At 41.6% G+C, this 20,556-nt stretch overlaps 1 protein-coding gene across 1 annotated transcript in view; it reads left to right on the top strand.

Moving 5' to 3' along the window:
• The first annotated feature begins 7,001 nt into the window (after positions 1-7,001).
• Positions 7,002-20,556, top strand: part of FNTB (farnesyltransferase, CAAX box, subunit beta) — a 62,132-nt gene continuing 48,577 nt past the window's right edge. The window contains exon 1 of the mRNA XM_054567430.1: positions 7,002-7,208. Coding sequence (XP_054423405.1) covers positions 7,065-7,208 — 144 coding nt within the window. The 5' untranslated portion in view covers positions 7,002-7,064. The remainder of the gene's footprint in view (positions 7,209-20,556) is intronic.

Below are 20,556 nucleotides of genomic sequence, written 5' to 3'. Positions count from 1 at the left end.
CAGTTAGGAAGCTTTGCACAATGTGTCATTGTAAGTATTCGTTAAGGTAATGCTGGTTACTGTAACAGATAAACCTCTAAATCTCAGCGTTTCACACTGTTAAGATGTATTTCCCTCTCATGTAAAGTCTAATGGGCAGCAAGGAGGTGGGACTGGGGGTAGCTTTGTTCCACAAAGTCATTTAGACACCCAGGGTGGCTGAGATTCTGCAACAAGATTCACATTGTGGGACTCGTTTGAAAAGCAAGACAGTGCCCTTCCTAAGAGCTGACATGCAAGAAGGTTGGAGGAGAATGCCCACGAAGCAAAGGTCAGGAAACACCACATCCCAGGTCCCTACACATCAAGATTACAGGCTTTCTCTTGTAACCTCGTATATCCCTAAGACCCCCTCTATGATTGGCTTGCAGACAGCAGGGAAGAGGGGCTCTGTAGGGAAGATGAAACTTTGGGACACAGCAGAGAGGATGGGAGAGTTGACCCTGTAGTCGCAAGTTAGCAAGCTTCAAAAAGGCTCTTTAAAAGGAGTGGTATAAGACATTTGAAAGAGGTGACAATATTTGTTCAGAAAATCATTTGAACCTATAAAGGGATTAAGCTGTATGTCCAGTGGAATAAAACACTGAAGATCTCTTTGTTAATTGAGACTTTAAACTCTCGGATCACAAGGCATAAAGTTCTTTTGAATATGAAGGGCTGCCCTAGGCATTGACGTTTTGCTGGCAAAGAGGGGAGGAGAGGAAATAGAGAATGGAATAGAAGGGCCATGTCTGGATGTGCAGTACGTCGCTTCTGCCCACATTCCATTGGTCAGAACTCCGTCATAAGACCCTGCCAAAATGCAAGGGGGGCTGTGGGGCAACCACTACCTAGCTGCAGCAACCCTGCTATGGAAGGGGAGCAGAGCTCTAGTGGCCAGCTGGCATTTCTGCCACATAAACAGGAGGTGTGTGGTGGCGCTCAACCCCACCTGTGTATGAGCATCCCTGGTCGAGCTTTGAAAAAAATGCATGTGCCTGGGCCCCAGCCGCAGAGATTCTGACTCAATAGGCCAAGGCTCGTGCTTGGGAAAATCTGTATTTTTATTTTTAAAATATTTTAATTTTATTTTTCTTAGAGAGAGAGGAAGGGAGGGAGAAAGAGAGGGAGAGAGACATTGATGTGTGAGAGAATCATCAATCGATTGCCTCTTGCACACCCCCGCCCCCCAACTGGGGACCTGGCCGCAACCCAGGCATGTGCCCTGAAAGGGAATCAAACCAACAGCCTTTCATTTCACGGGCACTCATCCACTGAGCCACACCCACAGGGCAAAATCTGTATTTTTAAAGGCACAGCCTGGGTTGAGAGTTCCTGGTATGCTCTGGAGTATACATTTCTGGCATTACCTCTCAACAATTTTTAAAGTCATTTTTCATATTGTTCAATGCGAGCAATGCTCTTTACCTGGCTTCAACTTTGTATCTGCTGATAAAATAGTTTTCACCATGCTAAACCTCAAACAGGACTAAGAGTCAATACTTTTGTACAGGTTTTCATTAATAGAGTATATGTAATGATAGTATCAATGTGATTAATTTTATATCAATATATGACACAATAAAACAATGCATGGTGTGTGATTAATAGATAATTGACAGTTTTGACATAGTTGTTCTTTGTGCCATAAAATCATTGTACTCACAAAGCCATTTTATTTTTGAGAATTTTTATAAGAATTTATTTGGGCCAACACCGACAATATACTTGTATGCCAAGGAACAAGATCTGAAATGTTCCCCCAAAAGCCATTTTTTTTGAGTGACTTGAAACTTTTGTATTTTTGTGTGTGCTACAGGAAATAAAAATGAAAAAATAGAATTTCACAATTTCCAAATTCTAATTGTTATTTAAAAATTATTACCAGAGAATATTCATCTATTGAAAGTATTACTGGAGAAAAATGTTACATATTACAAGAGCATCTTCATTAAATAGATTAAAATTAAGTAATCCTGCCCTATTGTCCCAATGCATCTGTGTATTATTTTGTTTATACTTATGCATGAGTATTATTTTATATTTATTTATTTTATATTTATATTGTTTTTTTTTATTAGCTAGTGAACTCCTGAAGGGTAAGTCTAATATTATATTCATTGTCATTATCTTCTAAGGTATGTTATACCAACAAGCACTCAAATGTTTATTACAGCGGCTGAAAATTATTTAATTTAATGTTTATTATGTATGTACTATCATGTACATACATAATGAAACAATACAAAAATCCCTGCCCTGAGAGCTTACATTCTAGTGGGGGAAAGGCAGACAGTTAATAAAATAGGTGCCTAAAATATCTGGTCTGTCAGCAGGTGTAGGTGCTACGGAGAAAAATGAAGCAGGAGAGTGGGACAGAGTACTACGGCAGGGTGATGGTATTTCAATTTTGTTTGGGGAGGTCAGGAAGGGCCTCAAAGAAAAGGAATTTGAGTGAGGCTAAGGGATTTGAGTAAAGACTCTCAGAAGCGAGGAGGCAAGCCCTGCCGGTATCCGAGGGCAGAGCCCCGCAGGGGAGGGAGTCATCAGCGGAAAGGCTCTGAGGCTGATGGCAGCCTGGAGCGCGCACAGAACAGCAAGGAGGCTGGTGTGGGTGGGCAGACTCAGCAGGAGCACGCAAGGAGCGCAGGCTCGGCTGTTGAGGCCTTTCAGTGAAGGCGTGACTTGGCTTACATTGGAAAAAGTTCAGCTGGTTTTTGAGTTTGTATTGGGCTAATTGGGGACAAGAGTGGAAACAAAAAGAACAGTTGAGAGATGAATGTAAGAGAGACTCCAAGTAACAGATGATGGTGACTTGGACCAGGACACTAGCAGTGGGATTGGTAAGCAGTGGTCAGATTCTGCATAGATTTTCAGCAAGACGTATGGGGAGTGAGAGAAAGGGAGACATTATGGATGGTTCCAAGATATATGGAGTAAGTGGAAAGAGGAAGTTGCTGTAACTGAGAATGGAAATAAGCAGCTCTGTTGCGGCTGTGCTTAGTTTGAGAGGCCTATTAGACATCAAGCGGAAATGCAAGGACGGTATTAGATACGAACTCTGGAGTTCAGGAGAAAGATCCAGGAGAAAGATGGAGAAATAAATGAAGGAGTTTTCAACCTGCTGGTGGTATTTAAAACATTGAGACTGAGTAGGCTCACAGGTGAATGACTGTAGACAGAGAACCCCGGGCTGCTCCAAAATTCAGGTGCTGGAGACAATCCAAGAAGGTATTTCAAGAAGAATGGCATGATCAACCATGTAAAATGTTGTGAGAAGTCAACAAGGAAAATGAAATGAGGACTGAGAATTGGCCTTTGGATTTTACAATACGGAGTTCAACGGGGACTTGACAAGAACTGGTGGGGAAGCCAGGTTGGAGTGGGTCCAAGAAACAGTTGGAGGAGAGGAAATGGAGACACTGACAGAGAGGAAATGAAATGAGTGATGGAGAGGGAGCTGGAGGAGGAGTGGAATCACGAGGGTTAAAATGTCTTTCCTGCCCCCCCCCAACAATGGAGAAGTAGCCTGTTTGAGGGTGATGGGAGTGATCAAGTATAGGGACAATTTGATGTTTTAGGAAAGGCAAGGGAAAATTGGTGGAATAAAGTCTTGGGCAGGAGTGGGGGGGGCGGGGGGGCGAAGCGGGAGGGGCTGGCCCTAGGTAGGAGCTGGGAAGTCATTGTATCCAGGCTGGTGGAAGAGTAACTGTGTGGGAGGAAATTAATTACCTAGTGAGATAATAGATGATTTCTTTCCATCTTTCAAACTTTCCAAGTTATGCATTGCATAGTTCCACAAGATATTAAAAGAAACAATTCATGCTGACATACAGGCTCCTGTAACTGCAGAGAGAGCAGTTTTGAAGCCAGCTTTGTAGGCCTACACTGGGGTCAGAAGCGACCTCTAGGGGTTTATTTAGGCCTTTAACTTTTTCTTGTTTTCTTACTCTTGATGGAGTAAGCACTATCCTTATAATTTTGTATTATTTTTTCTAAAAACAATGATAATTCACAGTTTAATTCAGGAAACTATCAGGCATTTGAGTAACATAAACCCAAACCATCTATAGTCCAAGCTGGAGCTGCTATGAATTATCATTATTGAGACTTTCTCCTGTAAATACATCATTCTCTGCCATATAGCCAGTAATTATGTTCATTCTGCTTCTTGAATGAATGGTTTTATTAAACCCAGAAGAAGGACAACTGTTGACCCAGCGCTGAACAATCTTGGTGCTACATAGAATACAAATTCTTCACCTTTTTCATTCCTTGTTTAACCTGATTTTTGGTTGTCACTGGGTTTCTTCTGCCTAGGATGACCCATCAGCCTGGGTTAGTTAACTCTTTTTCTCATGTGAGTCTTTACTGATCTTCCAGGTTACCTGTAGTTTCCTCTGTTATGCAATCTTACAACGCCTGTGCTTCTTTCTCCCTTATGCTACTTCCCTCAATTAAATAGTTCTGTAATGATTGTGTAATTGCATTTTTTTCTGGTAAACCATGAGACCCCTAAGAGCTGAGTCTGGACTGTTCACCACTGTCTCCTCAGCACTTAGCTTAGTGCCTAGTATGTAATAGGCACTCAATAAATATTTACTGAATGAGCAGACACTATACTGCAGGTGACTCTTGCCATGCCCCTATTAATATCTTTCAGATCCCACTGCAGAGGAGATTGCATTTGAGAAATGGATTTCTCTTTCTTGAGTACAATTTGCAATTGCTCTAGGTTCACCTAATATAGATGCAACAATTTGTTACAAAACACTTCTAGCTACTCTTTCAGTAGTTCAGTTTAAATTTCTATCCAGCAAAGCAACACTTTACAAAGAAGGCTGAATCGATCAGACAGTTTTTTCTAAAACAGGACTAAGGGAAAGATGGTAAATTGCCAGTTCAAAGGGAAGAATAGTGCAGCCATATTGGTAATCCTAACCCACAGTCTCACTTATTCTCAGATTTCGTAACATTCCACCACCTGCACGACCCACCTTCGCACCAGTACCACTAAAATGGTATAGGGGTTCAGAAGGAGTCACCCCAAGGTATGCCTGTGCAGTGTGTGGATTATTTTGAGCTAAGGTTAACTGATACTTCAGGCTCAAGAGAAACTTCTGTCCCCTGACCCATTAAGTACCTAGAAGAATTTGAATTAGGAACCTTGTTCATAATAAGAGATTATCAGAGATAACCTTTTCAAAAAACCTATCTATCGAGGAGGAAAAACTACTAATTACTGCACATCTGCCCTTCTTGTCCTGCAATGACCCTTTGAAGCCCCAAGGCACCTTGCTTCATACTTAGCTCAAAATGCCATACACACCCCATTTTAACTGCCTCTAAATCTCTTATGCATGTGGGTTCCCATGTGTGCATATGTAATTAAATTTGGTCGTTTTCTCTTGTTAAGCTGTCTCAATTATTAGATCAGCTGAAATAGTCATAAGTAGAGGAAAGTTCCTTCTTCTCACACAGTGGGTATGTCTTGAGTCCTTTAGGCCATCCTCATCCTGGCCTCATCCTTAGAATCTTTCTGAGTGTTATTTTTGACACCAGAAACTGAGAACAGGGGAATGGATGGTTGTGAAATATTGCACCACTGTTCCCTGGGTCCTAGACATGTGACTTGGAAATGAGTAGGAACAGATTAAAATGCTCTGAACAGGAAATTAAGCTTGTGTCCAGCTCTATGTGGAAAGTCTGTTATCATCTTACCTTTCCCCACAATCCCCTGTGCTCTGAATGGTTTAATGTCTTGGTATTATATTTTTGGTGTAGTCCTTTTGATGTGGCCCCTGAAAGATTCTCTTCTATTGCTTGTCCAAAGGTACCAGGGATTTCCTAATATCACAACCTCAAATTATTTTTATGGAGGTATATATGATTAACCCCATTCAATATAGGGTTTTTTAAAAATTCTGAATACCTTTAGACTAAATATCAGAATTAACATGAACATACATATGTATATTTATGTCATGTTGTCTCCACCTTGCTGTTCCTTCCTCTCAAGCTCTTCCCCATACTGTTCACATGGATGGCTCCTTGTCATCCTTCAGGTCTCAGCTTACATGTCACTTACGTGAAGAGGTTTGGACTCACCACCCAATCTAGTTAGTCCCTTCTTTAATTTCTCTCACAGACTGTTTTCCTTTATACCATTGATCACAAGTCTTCCTGTATTTATGTGCTCATTCACTTAGTTCTGTCTATTCCACTAGACTGTGAGGTTTCCAAGGGCAGGGGCCATCTTTGCTCTTTTCACTTTTGTATCCCCAGGACCTAGCACAGTGCCTGACGTGCAGTCGGTGCTCTATAAAAAAAAAGGATAAATAAATGAATGAATATTGCCTTTGCTGTTTCACTTACACGTGTTCCTTCTATTGCATTTTAGTTCCTGCTACTGCACTGCAACCCCCAAGGGAACAGGAGAGATTTACAATGCCCCTTCCCTTCAGCACTGAGTACTGAGATGGCAGGTCCTTTTGTTGAGAAGCTGCTCGCTTCTCCTGGGGCGGCTGCCTCGTACCCGAAGGTGCATAATAATTCTGTTAATGATAGCGTGACTGAGGCAATTAGGAAGGAGAGCCTGTCAGAAATGCTTTTACAGTTACAATCATTGGGCTTTTGGGCACCTGAGATTACCAACCACAGCTTACAATTATGTGAGAATTAGCAGAACGTTGAAGTGTGTGTGTGTGTGTGTGTGTGTGTGTGTGTGTGTGTGTGTGTATTCTTTTGCATAACGAACCGAAGCATCCTACGCCGTCTCTCAGAGGAAATTCAGAGGCACTATACACATGCTTCCTTCCTTGCCCTCCAGGAAGTTGAGCCTCTTGCAGCAGCAACTCTAACCAGCGGGGGGCGGCAGCATCTCAGTAACTCACTCCCTGAAGACTTGTAGGTAGCAGAGAGAGATTCGCGTTCAAAATATTTTTGACTCTATCCGCTCGCCGTAGCGCCTTAACCCGCTCGAGTTTCAATGCGCGCAGTTGTTGGACGAAGCTGAGTCTTATACACCACCCGCTGCTCTACTGATCATGGCTTCACCGAGTTCCTTCACCTGCTACTGCCCTCCATCTTCCTCTCCTGTCTGGTCAGAGCCGCTGTACTGTCTGAGGCCCGAGCACGCGAGGGAGCGGTTGCAGGACGACTCGGTGGAAACAGTCACGTCCATAGAACAGGTGAGATGACAGGACTAGGTGAGGCTCCCGCGCGGCGACTTCTGGGAGTGGGAGTCCCATCCGCGGGCAGCCCGCGTGCGGAACTTATTACTGAACTACGACTCCCGCGGTGCAGCGCGGAGCCTCCTTTCTGGGAAGCTCCGGGCGCCCGGGCTTGGTCTAGGGAGTGGAGTGTTTGTGGGGAGGGGTCGTTGTCAGGGTTGGGCTTGGCGTAAGGGACCGAACCTGGGTCCCCTCCGTCTCAAAGAGCAGAAAGACAGAAAGAATCATGTTCTGTGCTTGGAGGTCACAAGCCACCCGGGCGGGTCAGACAGCTCACTCCATTCTGCCGGGACATCGGGAGGTTCTCGAATGGATACTACACTTTCCTCACCTTACTTGTACTTTTGGGACATAGAGTGGAAGAGAAGTGGCCAGAGTGAGGACATGCCATTTCACGATCTGTTCAATTTCTGACCTCCAGTGCCAGTGTTGGGGCCTTCCTCGTGTGTGGTCATTTTAGAAGTCATTCAATCATTTGAGCACCAGCAGTTTGTTGGACACAGCGTTTAATGCTGGAAATACAAAGAAATAAAATAGCACCCGACCATGAGCATGGCACAGTCTGGTTGGAGAAGACAGACAGGAAAACAATATAGTTTGGAAAGCGTTTACAATAAAATTATAAATATTGGACTCCTTGACATTCACTGAGTCCTTGAAGTAGGATCGGACCTATCTCTTGTAAAAGTGTTTAGGGAATGAGTAGTGAACTATAGTTTCCTTTTTCTTCTCATTCCCGTACTGTTCCCAAGTTATTGTGGAGATGTTTACCCATCTGTCACCAGGAGAAGTGGTCAGGGCAATTCTTTTTAGCACTTACAAATGAGCATCAGGCTGCTGACTAAAATAAGATCTTTTAGTAAGATCAGTCTCAGGCTTAATCTTAGAGGGACCTGCTGGGACTTTCCTGTCTGAAGTTGGAAGCTTCCTCTGATGCAAAATTAGTAGTGATAGTTATTATATTGCATATTATGGCTATCAATAGAATTATAAATTAATTAAAACAAAAGCAAAGGCTTGACTGACTGCACAGTTATACCTGTAGCAAAGACAGTGTTAATACTGGAGTTTTATGCTTCATGGATCTTGGGGGTAGAAAAGGAAACTCTTATCTTTTTAATGTAGCTCCCCAGGTTAGTTAGACCACCAGTCTGTCCTTTTATAGAAGTATTTTGCAAAAGATGGCCAAGAAATCTTCCATCAATGAAAAACCTACAAGATCTTTGCAGTATTCCTAAGTGATGAATTGTTGAGTTGATTCAGATCAAGCTTTTTTCATTGTATCTGACCTAAGACTATTGGGTCAACTTTAATGTAGTTAACTGAAGTGACCCAGCATATAAGACTATGGGTAGAATGCTAGTGGAGAAAAGGAAATAGAAGTTGGCTTGTGTATTAGGAACCAGAACAGAGATTTCCATGGTTAGAGGGGTAAGTCAAAAAAAAGGAACATCAGCAACCTTATTGATCTTCTCTTCCTTTTTTCTTCTTTGCTACTTCTTTTCAGTAGAGTACTCCTGCTTAGTTCTACCAGCTAAGAAAACACCAGCACTTATAGTCTAAGCTCCTAGGCATACAGTGCAGCAATGGATACAACAAGGTTCCGGTCTGCAAAAGGCTGGGCCAAGGCTTGGGCCCGCAGTGGAAGCTAGGGTTAGATATGGAACATTGGTATTTTGGGGTGTCTTTCAAATGTAGGCCCGACTGTAGGGTACATGGAAAGGAAATAAAAGATTTCCTTTTGTTGTTATTCCAGCTCACATTTTAAAAGTCTAGGATAAACAGTTTCACACAGTGGGAAGATAATGTAGTATCTCATTTTCATGGTTGCCTCACTGTTTTGATAATCATCATAACGCCTGTTTATTGGGTCCCAGCTCTGTGCTAAAGGCTCTCCACACATTGTGTCATTCAGTCCTTAAACACTTTACAGGACAAGAAGACTAAGGCTTAGAAAAGTACTGTGTTGGTAGGTTAATAATGATACGTTAACAAGAAGTGCCAACCTTGCTAGGAGGAGTCATTTACAGAAGGTACTACTATTATTCTTTTGGTTCTGACTGAACAATTACTGTCAGAGCTCAATTTTATGCCATTGTCAATAAAAACCAATGCTTGTCACCTGCTTCCTATTTGATGATCAGCAGACTTTCTTTGTTAAACAACAATTTGATAATAGGAGTTAAACCTATTATCATATATCATATCATTATCATATTATCACATAAAATAGTGGAAAGAGCCCTTAGTTATGATTCCTTGTTTTATTAATTCACTTTAACTTATTCAACAAATACTTGAGTGCCTTCTGTGTGTCACGCACTGTTTTAGCCACTGGACATGTGGCAGTGAATGAAAGAGGCCAAGGTGATGGCTTTATGAAACTTTTGTTCTAGGCCAGGATGCAGTCAATTAAAAAAGGGTAATCTACCTATGCTCTCTATCTATCATCTATCACTTATTAGATATGTTAATTAGAAATGCTGTGGGGACAAAAAAGCAGGCTAAGGGAGACAGAGTGCCAGGGATGGGTGAGGTGGGAGCAGGGGTAGTTTTTAGATAAGGTGGCAAGAGAGAACCTCTGATGATGTGACGTTTTAGCTGAGACCTGAAGTAACAAGGGAACAAGCCATGTGTGTATCTGTGGGAAAAAGCATTCTGGGTAGAGCAAGTAACCAGTACGAAGGACCTGAGGGAAGAGTGTGCCTGGTGAGTGGAAAGCTACTGTGAGTGGAGAGGTTAACAAACAGGAGAATAGGAGATGAGTTTGGATGGTGTAGGGCCCTATGTAAGTTCTTTCAAATACCCTGACTGAGATGGGAAGCCATTGGGCTGGATAGTTTCTGTTTCCTTCCCCAAATTTTCTCTGCTTTTTCTACCCTGCTCTGTGGATGTGGCCCAGCAGGTGGACCTGCTTGACAGGCTCCCTTGCCTCATGGCTTCTGGTTGTGTTTGGCCATGGGGAGTACGGATGGGGGATGACAGAGAGGGAGAAGAATCACATCTCCTATTAGGAGCCTTCTCCATGGGACTCTGTGCCCGTCACCTTCTCTTCATACCTTCTGGCCTAGGAGGGGGTCAGGTTCCCCTGTGTTGCCAGCCCCAGGGTACTGCACCCTTTTTTGTGGTTTCCCTGCACCTGCCTATGCCTTTGCAACTTGTTCCTTTATAAAATCTCCTCAAAGCACCCACTTTGAATGTGCCATCTGTTACCTCTCACACTGGTGCCTGATTGGCGGGTTTTGACACACTCTGACTCGCATTTCATCAGGCTCATTTAGGTCCCTGCTGGGAAATAGATGGTGATGAGGACAGGGTGCAGGGAAACTAGATAGGGAGTATTGCAGTCCCGCAGGTGACAGATGATGGCCGCTTAACTCAGGGCTACGGCAGCGGAACGTTGGTATCCCAGAGTGCCTTAGGTCAGGCTCTGGGTATGCTTTGAACATCTCTACCTCACTTGACAAGCTGCTTTACTGATGGATTTGAGGCATGGAGCACCTTTTTATAACTCCTAAAGCAGGTGGAGTTCTCTTGTTAATGTCTTTCTTTCTTTCTTTCTTTCTTTCTTTTCTTTCTTTCTTTCTTTCTTTCTTTCATTTTTTCTTTTTTTTTTGTCATCTGTAGTAACCCCATTGCAAATGCTCTGTGATTCAGGTCAGTAGGTTAATGCTGGTACAGTCTTGGAGGTAGCAGGCTTGTTAAAAACAATGGTTTACTGAAGTTTGAAGTTTGCCCTTGAACAGAGGTAAAAGCATCCTTCACTTGAAATGGCATGGTGTCATTAGACAACATTCAGTGAAGTGATAATCAACTCTGAGGGGAATCTAGATTTATTAGTTTCAGTCCCTACCCTCAGAATTTTTTTCTCTTAGTGAAAAAAAAAATATGCCTGAAGCAATCACAGGATAACTTATAAAAGCATGTAATTCAATGCTGAATTATGACTGCATTGCACGAGGATTTCGGGGGGTGGCAGCCAGTCTGTAGTGGGCTGACTCCATCCAGGCCACTTCCTTTCATGGGACCTGGGTTGGGTTGCAAAGGATGGAGTTGGGGGTAGGGGAGCCATTTCAGTGGAAGGAGCCCTTAGGGAGGAAGACTTATCAGGAATGAATGGAGGGGGCAGGTTGTTCTGTGGTGGGAAATTAGGTCAGCGGAGTGGGATGGAGAGCCAGGCTGAAGAGCTGGCTTGAAACAGTGGGCATTGCACCGCTGTGGTTCCTGAAGGAGGGAGCGCTTGCTGTGGACTTGGTTCAAGTTATAGGCTCCAAAAGATGATTAAATGGAGGTGGAACAACCACTAAATACAGTCAAACTTGCCAGAGTTTTTTCTCCCTGCATCTGATAGAAGGGGAGAGAGCTCTGCTTGGTTAAGGAGTCAGTAGGCTAGCTACGTGAGTCAATTTTATTTTATTAAATTTAGCATATACTCTATTGCTCAACTGTAAAGCAATTTCAAATATAAAAAATTTCCCCATTTTCCCTATTAAAAGTCCCCCTAGGGGTTTTTTGTGTGTGTGTGTGTGTGTGTCAACTTGAAAATACATGTACTTTAGGTATGTAGGCAAAAAAATCACATGCCTACTTACAAAATTTACATTTTAAATTTAGGTACATAGACCTATTTAAAACCACATACTCTATAAACATCACACTAATTTTTTTAAAATTTTCTTTTTATCCTCACCTGAGGACAGTTTTTCATTGTGTTTAGAGAGAGAGGAAGGGAGAGAGAGAAATACCGATGTGAGGGAGAAGCATTGATTGGCTGCCTCCCATATGCCCTGACCCATGCCCAGACCGAGGGTTGTACACACCCAAATGGGGAATCAAATGGACATGCCCTGACTGGGAATCGATCCCTCAACCTCTTGATTACGGGACAATGCTCCAACCCACTGAGCCATACTGGCCAGGGCAAAATCACACTAATTTAGAAATACTATTTCTTTTCCTTCTCCTATTCATAAAATAGTTTTCTTCAAACTCTCATATCCATATTTGACCTTAGTATTTTTATCATTACTGGAGCCACATTTTAGATGAGCCAGTATGTTTTTCCAGATTACACTCGCAGTTTTTAGAAATTCATCCCTTGTGAGTATGGGTGAGATACTGTTATTGACTGTTTTACTACAAGTTACGGTTAGAATTCTCTTACAGTGTGTCCAGTCTGTCTATATCTGTGATTGCCACAATTTAACCACATTATTACTTTTTAAAGTGATCTTTAAAAGGTTTTACAATGGCACCTTACATGTGGAAGTATGACTTCATATCCTCAGGAATAATTACTAAATATGTGTTTAATTTGTCTTCTTTTACCATCAGCCTACCTCTACAAGCAGCCAGAACCAGACCTTGTTTTAGGTGGATGTGTCAACCCCAACTGGTACTTTGTATTCAAAATAAAGAATTGAAAGAACTCACTACAGCAAGTTACTTTGTAAAGATTGCTTATAAAGTGACTTTTTCCCCCCATAGATCTCTCTCTCTCTCTCTCTCTCTTTTTTTTTTTTAGGAAGAATCCTTACCTTATATTTCACCTATTAACGATTCTTTTACCACATCTTCAGAATTAGCATGAGTCTCAGGCAGCAAATCTTTCTGGAAAGGTCCTCCTCTGGGAGAGATGGGGAGATGTAGGAAGAAGAGAAGTGATGGTCCATGATAAGAAAGTTGGTGCATCATGAGATTGGCTTTAGAGAGAATCTGTGAAAGAGAAAGTACCAAATGCATTAGTTGTTTTTTACGACTCACCTATGAATTGAGATTGTTCTGTGGTTCTCTTGGTTGGATTTCTAGAAAAATTTCAGAAAATATTTTTTAAGCAGAGCTGTTGAGAATGAAGGTAGATAGTTAGGTCTGCATTTATTTATTGCTGTGGCCCTTTAGTCTTGTGGACTTGATGCTGTCACTTTATCTCTAGGCCCTAGATTCTGATGTAATCTATCATCAAAAAACACAAACTGATATACATATTAGTTTCTATCGTGTATTCAGATGATATATACACATGCTGGTATATATTTATTAGTTTATATTACATATTTTGAAGATACATTGTGCATATATGAATATGTAAATATAAATATATAGTAGAGCAGGAAAAAAATCTTTTCCTCTACGCATTTTAGGTTCTCCAGCTGGGGCCCTGTAAATTAGACTAGCCAAAGAAGTTAACAAGAGAAAAACAAACAGAAATGTAGTAACATGTGCATTTTGTAAGTACACATGGTAGCACCCATTATAAGTAACAAAAGGAGTGGTTAGAACTTAGGTTTTTATATTATCTTAGGCTAAAACAAAGAAAAAGGGTTTGGATCTTCTAGGTAGAAGGGATAAGTTATGGAAAGAGAACAGGGAAAGGATGGTAAACAAGAGCTGTTTAGTAAGGTTTGTTATGAAGAGTTGAGTCTTCTCCATTGATTAGAGTTAAGAGTTCTCTACTTCATGGTACAGAGAGGGAGACATTTTTACAAAAGGACATTTTCTTTACAATAGAACATTGTATGCCTTCTTTTTAGAGCTTTTCTTGTGTCTCTTGGTTACCGATGGCCTTTACCTCAAAATAATCCATATGCTAAAGAGTTATATTTTGGGAAGGCACATTGTCGTACCCCTCAAAATGTATAATCCGACTAGCAAATTTAAAAACATTCTGTACCTAGAAAGTGCCTAGCCTGTGCCCTGTCAGAAGCAGGGTAAACTTCTAACTCTGAACCGTTGTGTTCGCTTTTCACCATATATTAAGTGCCCAGTTACTTCATGACTGGAGAAAAATCAGAAATGTGCTGTTAGTAGTAACAGTTATGTTATACATTAAATAGGTTTTTGGAGGGCTGGCCTGGGACCTGTTAGTTATAATACTGTTTGGATGGCAAAACAAATAGGGTCTGAATAACTGACTTACCAATGATCTTTCAGAACACAGTTTCTTTGTTGTGGCCTATCTGTGTAGGATGTGGGGAAGCTTGGGTGATAAGGCATCACAAAACTAAGTACTTTCTAGTCTTTTAAAAAATATTTTATTTATTTATTTTTAGAGAGAGGGGAAGGGAAGGAGAAAGAAAGGCAGAGAAACACCAATGTGAGAGAGGAATATCGATCAGTTGCCTCTTGTAGGAACTCTGACTGGGGACTGAACCCGCAACCCAGGCGTGTGCCCTGACTTGGAATCGAACCTGCAAACTTTCATTTTGCAGGTTGATGCCTAACCAACAGAGCCACACTGGCCACACTTGAATCTTTTTTGTGTTTTAAGAAATTTATAGTTAACAAAAAGTACAAACGATAACATAATTAACAGCCATTTTCCTATAACCTAGAATTAGCAGTTGCTAACATCTCAGTTTTCTTTCTTCTGGTTGTTTGTTTGAAGGAAAACAATTAGCATTTTGCCTCTCACTCTCTCTGGAAGCAACTTCTATCCTGAGTTGAATGTATATACTTCTACTTCTTCATTTTTAATCTACTTTTATACATCTATAAGCTCTGTATTTATGTGCTGGTTTTTAAAAAATTATTTATATTGTATTTTTTATTACAATTTATCCCCCTTAAACCCTATTCCCCTCCCCCCTGCAATCACCACATTGTTGTCTATGTTTGTAAGTCCTCTTTCTTTTTTGCTCAATCCCTCCACCCCTTTACTGGCCCCTCCCCCGCAAAGCTGTCAGCCTGCTGCTCTCCCAGCCTGTTTCTCTCTCTCATTGATGTTTCTTTCTCTCTCTTCCCCTGCTTCCTTCTTCTTTCCCTCTCTCTAAAAGCAATAAACACATCCTTGGGTGAGGATTTTTTAAAAACTGTACATCAGTAGATGAGTAGACAAAACAGCTATGGTATAGTTGCACAATGGAATACTACTTAGCCATAAAAAAGAAGAAAATTTTACCCTTTGCGGCCCTATGGATGGACCTGGAGAACATTACACTTAGTGAAATAAGCCAGTCAGAAAAAGACAAACACTATATGATTTCACTCGTATGTGGAATCTAATGAACAAACTGAACTAACAAGCAAAATAGAGACAGACTCATAGATGGAGAGCAGATGACAGCTGGTGGGGGAAGGGTAGGGCGTGGAGAGATTGAGCAAAAAAGAAAGAGGACTCCTGGACATGGACAGCAGTGAGGTAGTTGGAGGGGGGTGTTATAAGGGGACTAAATGGTAATGGAAAAACAAAACAAAACAAAAAACATGGTATGAACTATGTTCCCTCTGCCCAAGGGAAATGAACCTATGGGCCTTTTGCTATTTATGCAAAAAAAGATTATTTGTTGTTACAGGGCTGTTAATCAGCTTTTGTGTTGTACCCAGTTGGTAACTGCCTTGCCTGTGGGGGTTCTCTGGCAGAAAGGAAACATTAGCTAGAGGAGAATAGTCCATTCCTTTGGGATGGAAAGGAAGCATGGAAATCCAAGATAAAACGAGAGGCCAGGGAAAGTGGCCATTCTTTAGCATCCCTGTACTGAAGCTGCTTTTGGTTTTTTTGTGTTCCGATTAGGGAACTATCTGGTGTTTAGAGTTTGTCGCGACTTAGTTTTCTTTTTTTTTAATAGTTAGCTCTCAGTTCTTTAAGTGAGGATTTTTATAATTTTTAAAGGAATTTAATTATAGATCTTGCTGATAGATATTGTGTGGTTGTTATGACTACTTCCCTTAATTCTGTCCCAGAGGCTAAGTTTATAAATTTACTAATGTGTTGAAGGTCTCCAAGGCCACCCCTAGGTTTGATTCAATGCAAAGATTCAGATGACTCAGCATGTAGTCATACTGATGGTTTTGATTTATTACACAAAAAACTACAAAGCAAAATCAGCAAAGGGAAAAGGCTCATGGGGTGAAGCCTGGAAAAAAAACAAGGCATAAACTTCCAGGAAGATTCTTCTTCCCACTGGAATCACAGAGGGTGGGCTTAATTCCTCCATTGAGTTGTGCATTGTGACAACACATGTGAAGTGTTGTCTGCTAGGGAGGCCTGTTAGAGGCTTGGCGCTTTTCCTTTTACCAGGGGTTGGTCACATAGGTACCCTCTGCCTAACACTTCCCAAATTCCAAACTTCCAGAAGAAAAGTAGCTGTCCAGCATAAACCACATTGTCGATGCTGTTTAGGCACAGTGAGCCCCTCTCGCCACTTTGGGGAATGGCGGGAACTCTCCGGAAATTCAGGTGCCCAGACACCAGCCAAGGGTCTACCTTTCAAACAGGCCTTTCTAAGCATAGCAGTCTCAGGCCTGTTCTGTTAACTCTTTTATATTCAGCTAGTTTTTTTTTTTCCTTTTCCTCCTGCTATGCAAATCAGAACATTTAAAGAATGCTTTTATATAACACTGGCAGGCTATATTGGGAGAAGTGGAGGCAAAAAGAGGATGTTGCATGTTTTGGTTATTACTTTGACATTTTCTTCCTCAGATGAGAACTTGAAAATTTCTGTATTAATCTATTATTATTTGTCAAAAACCAATTCAGGCTTATTAATAAATGTTATGTGTAAAGTTGTATGCTAAAAACCATACTGTGTGTTCTTAGGTGATCTTTTTCTATGAAAAAATATACCAGTTCCTAAAAAATACATAGAATGAGAGTAAATTTTTGCAAATCATGTATCCAATAAGGGACTTGTATCTAGGCTATGTAAGATACTATTACAATTCAAGTAATAAAAGACAAATAATCTAATTTTAAAGATGAATAAAGTATCTGAATAGACATTTCTTCAAAGACGTTCCACAAATGGCCAGTAAGCCTCCAAAACATGTTCAATATCATTAGCCATCAGGAAAATATAACCAAACTATAACGAGGTACTATTTCATACCTTTTAAGGTGGCTATAATCAAAGACAGGTAATAACATGTGTTGGTGAGTACGTGAAGAAGTTGGAAGCCTCATGCACTGCTGGTGGGAATGTAAAATGGTGCAGCTGCTTTGGAAAACAGCCTGGCAGTTCCACAAAGAGTTAAGCGTAGAGTTGCCACATGATCTAGCAATTCCACTTCTAGGTATGTACCCAAGAGAAATGAAATGTTTATAGCAGTATTATTCATCATAGCTCCAAAGTGGAAACAACCCACATGCCTATCAACTGATGAATGGATAAGCAAAATGTGATATACTTGTATTCATATAATGGGATAATACTCAGCAATGAAAAGAAATGAAGTACTGGCACATGCTGCAATGAGGATAAAGTTTGAAAACATTATGCTGAAGGAAGCCAGTCACAAAGGACCATATATTGTGTGATTCCATTTATATGAAGTATCCAGAATAGGCAAAGCTATAGAGACAGAAAGCAAACTAGTGATTGGCAGCAGCTGGGAGGATGGAGATTTGGGGGTGAGTCCTAAGGGGTACAGGGTTTCTTTTTAGGGTGTGAACATGTTCTAAAATTAATTGGGGAAATATATACACAACTCTGTGAAAATACTAAAAGCCATTAAATTGTGTACTGCAGATGGGTGAATTGAATAGTGTGTGAATTTTATCTCATAAAACTAGTAGAAAAATATACCAGTTCTTAAGAGAAAGTAAAGTGAATCTTTATTTATCCATTATTATGAAAAGCTGACCTGTAATACTGAGGTATTAATAGAATTCATAATTTAGATTTTCAGACAAGAGTCAGTTACTAACTGCATGGGGATAACACTTGTTCATTCTGAAGAATGTGATTAGGAAATGGGATTAGGAAAATTCAAGGAGAAATGACACTGTACTGGGAATATTTTAAGCATTTCCTACTTTGCTTTATGACATACCCCTGCGTTTCTGTCAAGTATCTTAGTTTAGAAATAAAACTCCATTTTCCTCATCTAGTACTTAGATGCTGATGTTGCCCGAGTAGGAACTGAAGGTGGGACTTTTCGTTAAGGAGTTCTTGGCTGGAAGCTTTTCTCCTGGGAGTCCAAGTGTCAGAATGCCAAGGAGGATATGGGCTCATCCATTAATTAGCCTTTGGATATTAAGTCGTATGGATTTGAATCAGCTTGTGTTTGGGTACGGGAAGTGAGTTTTCTTCCAACTTGCTTTTATTTCATTCAGAATTCATCAATTCACTTAACCAGCACATCTTTTCTTGTATATTTTTTTCTGTCCCTTTCAGCTCTCAGTTAAGGAAGGCACAGCTGAGAAATGCATCTGTGTTCCATTTAGGCGGGTGCTTTATATTAGACACATTGTAACCAAGCAGACAGGGGCTTGTTCTTGGTGTATAACCCCACAATTAGTATTGGAAGAAACAGGTTTTTATTTACAACATTCCCCCCTTGGAGGGGCTGGGAGCATTTTGGCTCAGAGCCCTGCTCTTTCCCCGAGACCTAGCATTTGCCTTGCTTCCCCAAAGGCTATAAGCCAAAACCCCCCAAAGTTTCCTATATCCTTATCTATGTTTAAGCCAGCAGTGGAAACCATTTTGCAGCAGCTCCCTCCTTCAGGATCTGGGGTACATTGTCATCAGCCTCCGTGCTGTAGGCCAAGAAAGCATGTGCTGGTGATACACTGGATCATGGTGAAGTCCAGGAAAGGTAGAAATCCCAAGAATCTAGATAGAGTCTGGGTCTGTGAGGCAACAGGTCAGCATCTTGCAAGGCAGGGTCCTTGATGGCTTTGGAGTCAGCGAGGGCAGGCATGATCAGAGCAGTGGCATGTCTCCTTCCTTATTATACCAGGCCACATGGTAGGATCCTGACTACAAGCCATAGCTGCTTGCTTACTCCTCCCTTCGCGTAGCTGCTGTATCATTGCTTTCCTTCCTCATGGCTCCCTGCTTACTACACCTTTCCAAACCACATGGCTGCTCTGCTCACTACCAGCAACATGGTGCTCCCTTCATGGCTGCCCACCCTTGGTTTACATCCTGACCCGGAGCTTCCGGCACGACCTCCTCTCCGACTCCTCCCACAATGAGCTGCATTTGACAGTTTCCCCGTGTTGCTCTACCTTCTCTTGGCTGCCGTCTCTAGTCAAGGCAAGGGTGGCTCATTGACACAGGGAACAGCCTCCCTGCCTCTTGCACAGGCTCTGTACAAACCCCTGGCCATGTCACAAGCCACCATACATTCTGGCAGTCACATACTCACTTTTTGCCCCGAGGTGGTAGCACAGTTTTTTTTAGGAAAGACATGGTTATATCCACTTGCCATTGTAATGCAAAGTATCTCTACTCTCCCCATCTGCCAGCCAAGGGCTGTGGTGTTTTTCCGGGGAACCCCCCTCACTCTGCACCCTGTTACACCGTGTGAGTGCCCAGAATGGAAAAAGAATGATGAGGAATCTGGGACAACTTTCTTATTCCTCCTGAATCAAGGTCTTAGAGTGACTTCAGACTGTTTTTTGAAGTATTGTACTTCCTTAGCCAGATCATCCCTCAAACTTATGTTCAAAGGCAAATATCAAAGCATATCCTAAAACCACATATAAAAGAGTTTTAGATTGGCTGCCATTTTAGATGATTCACATCACTTCCCTTATCATCACAAATCGTTCCAGCACATTTGTCAAAGGGACGAGAAGCTCTGACTCAGTGGGTGTTTCATAAATAAATAATACATTTAAAAATTTTCCCAGAGAGGACATTATTATATATCTGGAAATCTCAGTGAGGGCACCTCTCACCGCAGTGTAGGGATGCCGAAGGAGGTAAAACCCTGTGTCCTGTTAGCCACCCCCTCCCACTTTGCTGTAACCTGTTTCTTAAGGAGCTGTGCTGTGTGACTACATTATGGTGTGGGCTTCAGAGGACACAGGCGACCTGGTTTCTTTGGTGACCTGGCTTTCGTGGATCCTTCATTTTAGTCTTGTGAGTGACGTAGAACCAATGAACAGATATGCTATTTCTTTCCTGTTTCCATGACTGATGTTCTTTTAAATCCCTTAGGGGATTTTAATTCTGTTCAGTCTGTATTTAAATCTGTACTTAAACCATAAGAAATATGACTCTTGGCATGAATTAATTGCGTATTTGAGAATGGCCAATAAAATGAACACCTAAACAACTTCACAGAGCAGGCGAGGATCAATCTTTCAAGCGAAATGCATCTGCCTTCATCTATCTGCTCCCCGAGTAAGCGGTGCCAGGGAGCCAGACTGCCATTAGTTTGGGCATTATGGATCGGGGTGCCGGAAAAGCCGATTGTGATGCCCGCGTGGTCCAGGGCATTCTCTCTCTTTCTCCTTGTCTATGCCTGTCATCCCGCAGAGCTCCTGCACTCAGTCTTACAGTCCTGCCGCGGACAAAACCACACCACGTAGCTCTCGCCAGTGGGCATTTGTGGCAATAGGAAGAAAAGCAGATAGAGG

The sequence above is a fragment of the Pteronotus mesoamericanus genome, unplaced genomic scaffold (genome assembly GCF_021234165.1).
Source record: "Pteronotus mesoamericanus isolate MK-2021 breed Mesoamerican mustached bat unplaced genomic scaffold, CSHL_Meso_final contig_182, whole genome shotgun sequence".
Lineage (NCBI taxonomy): Eukaryota > Metazoa > Chordata > Mammalia > Chiroptera > Mormoopidae > Pteronotus > Pteronotus mesoamericanus.
The sequence above is the reverse complement of the archived record's forward strand: the minus strand, read 5'-3'. Positions and strand labels throughout refer to the sequence as shown.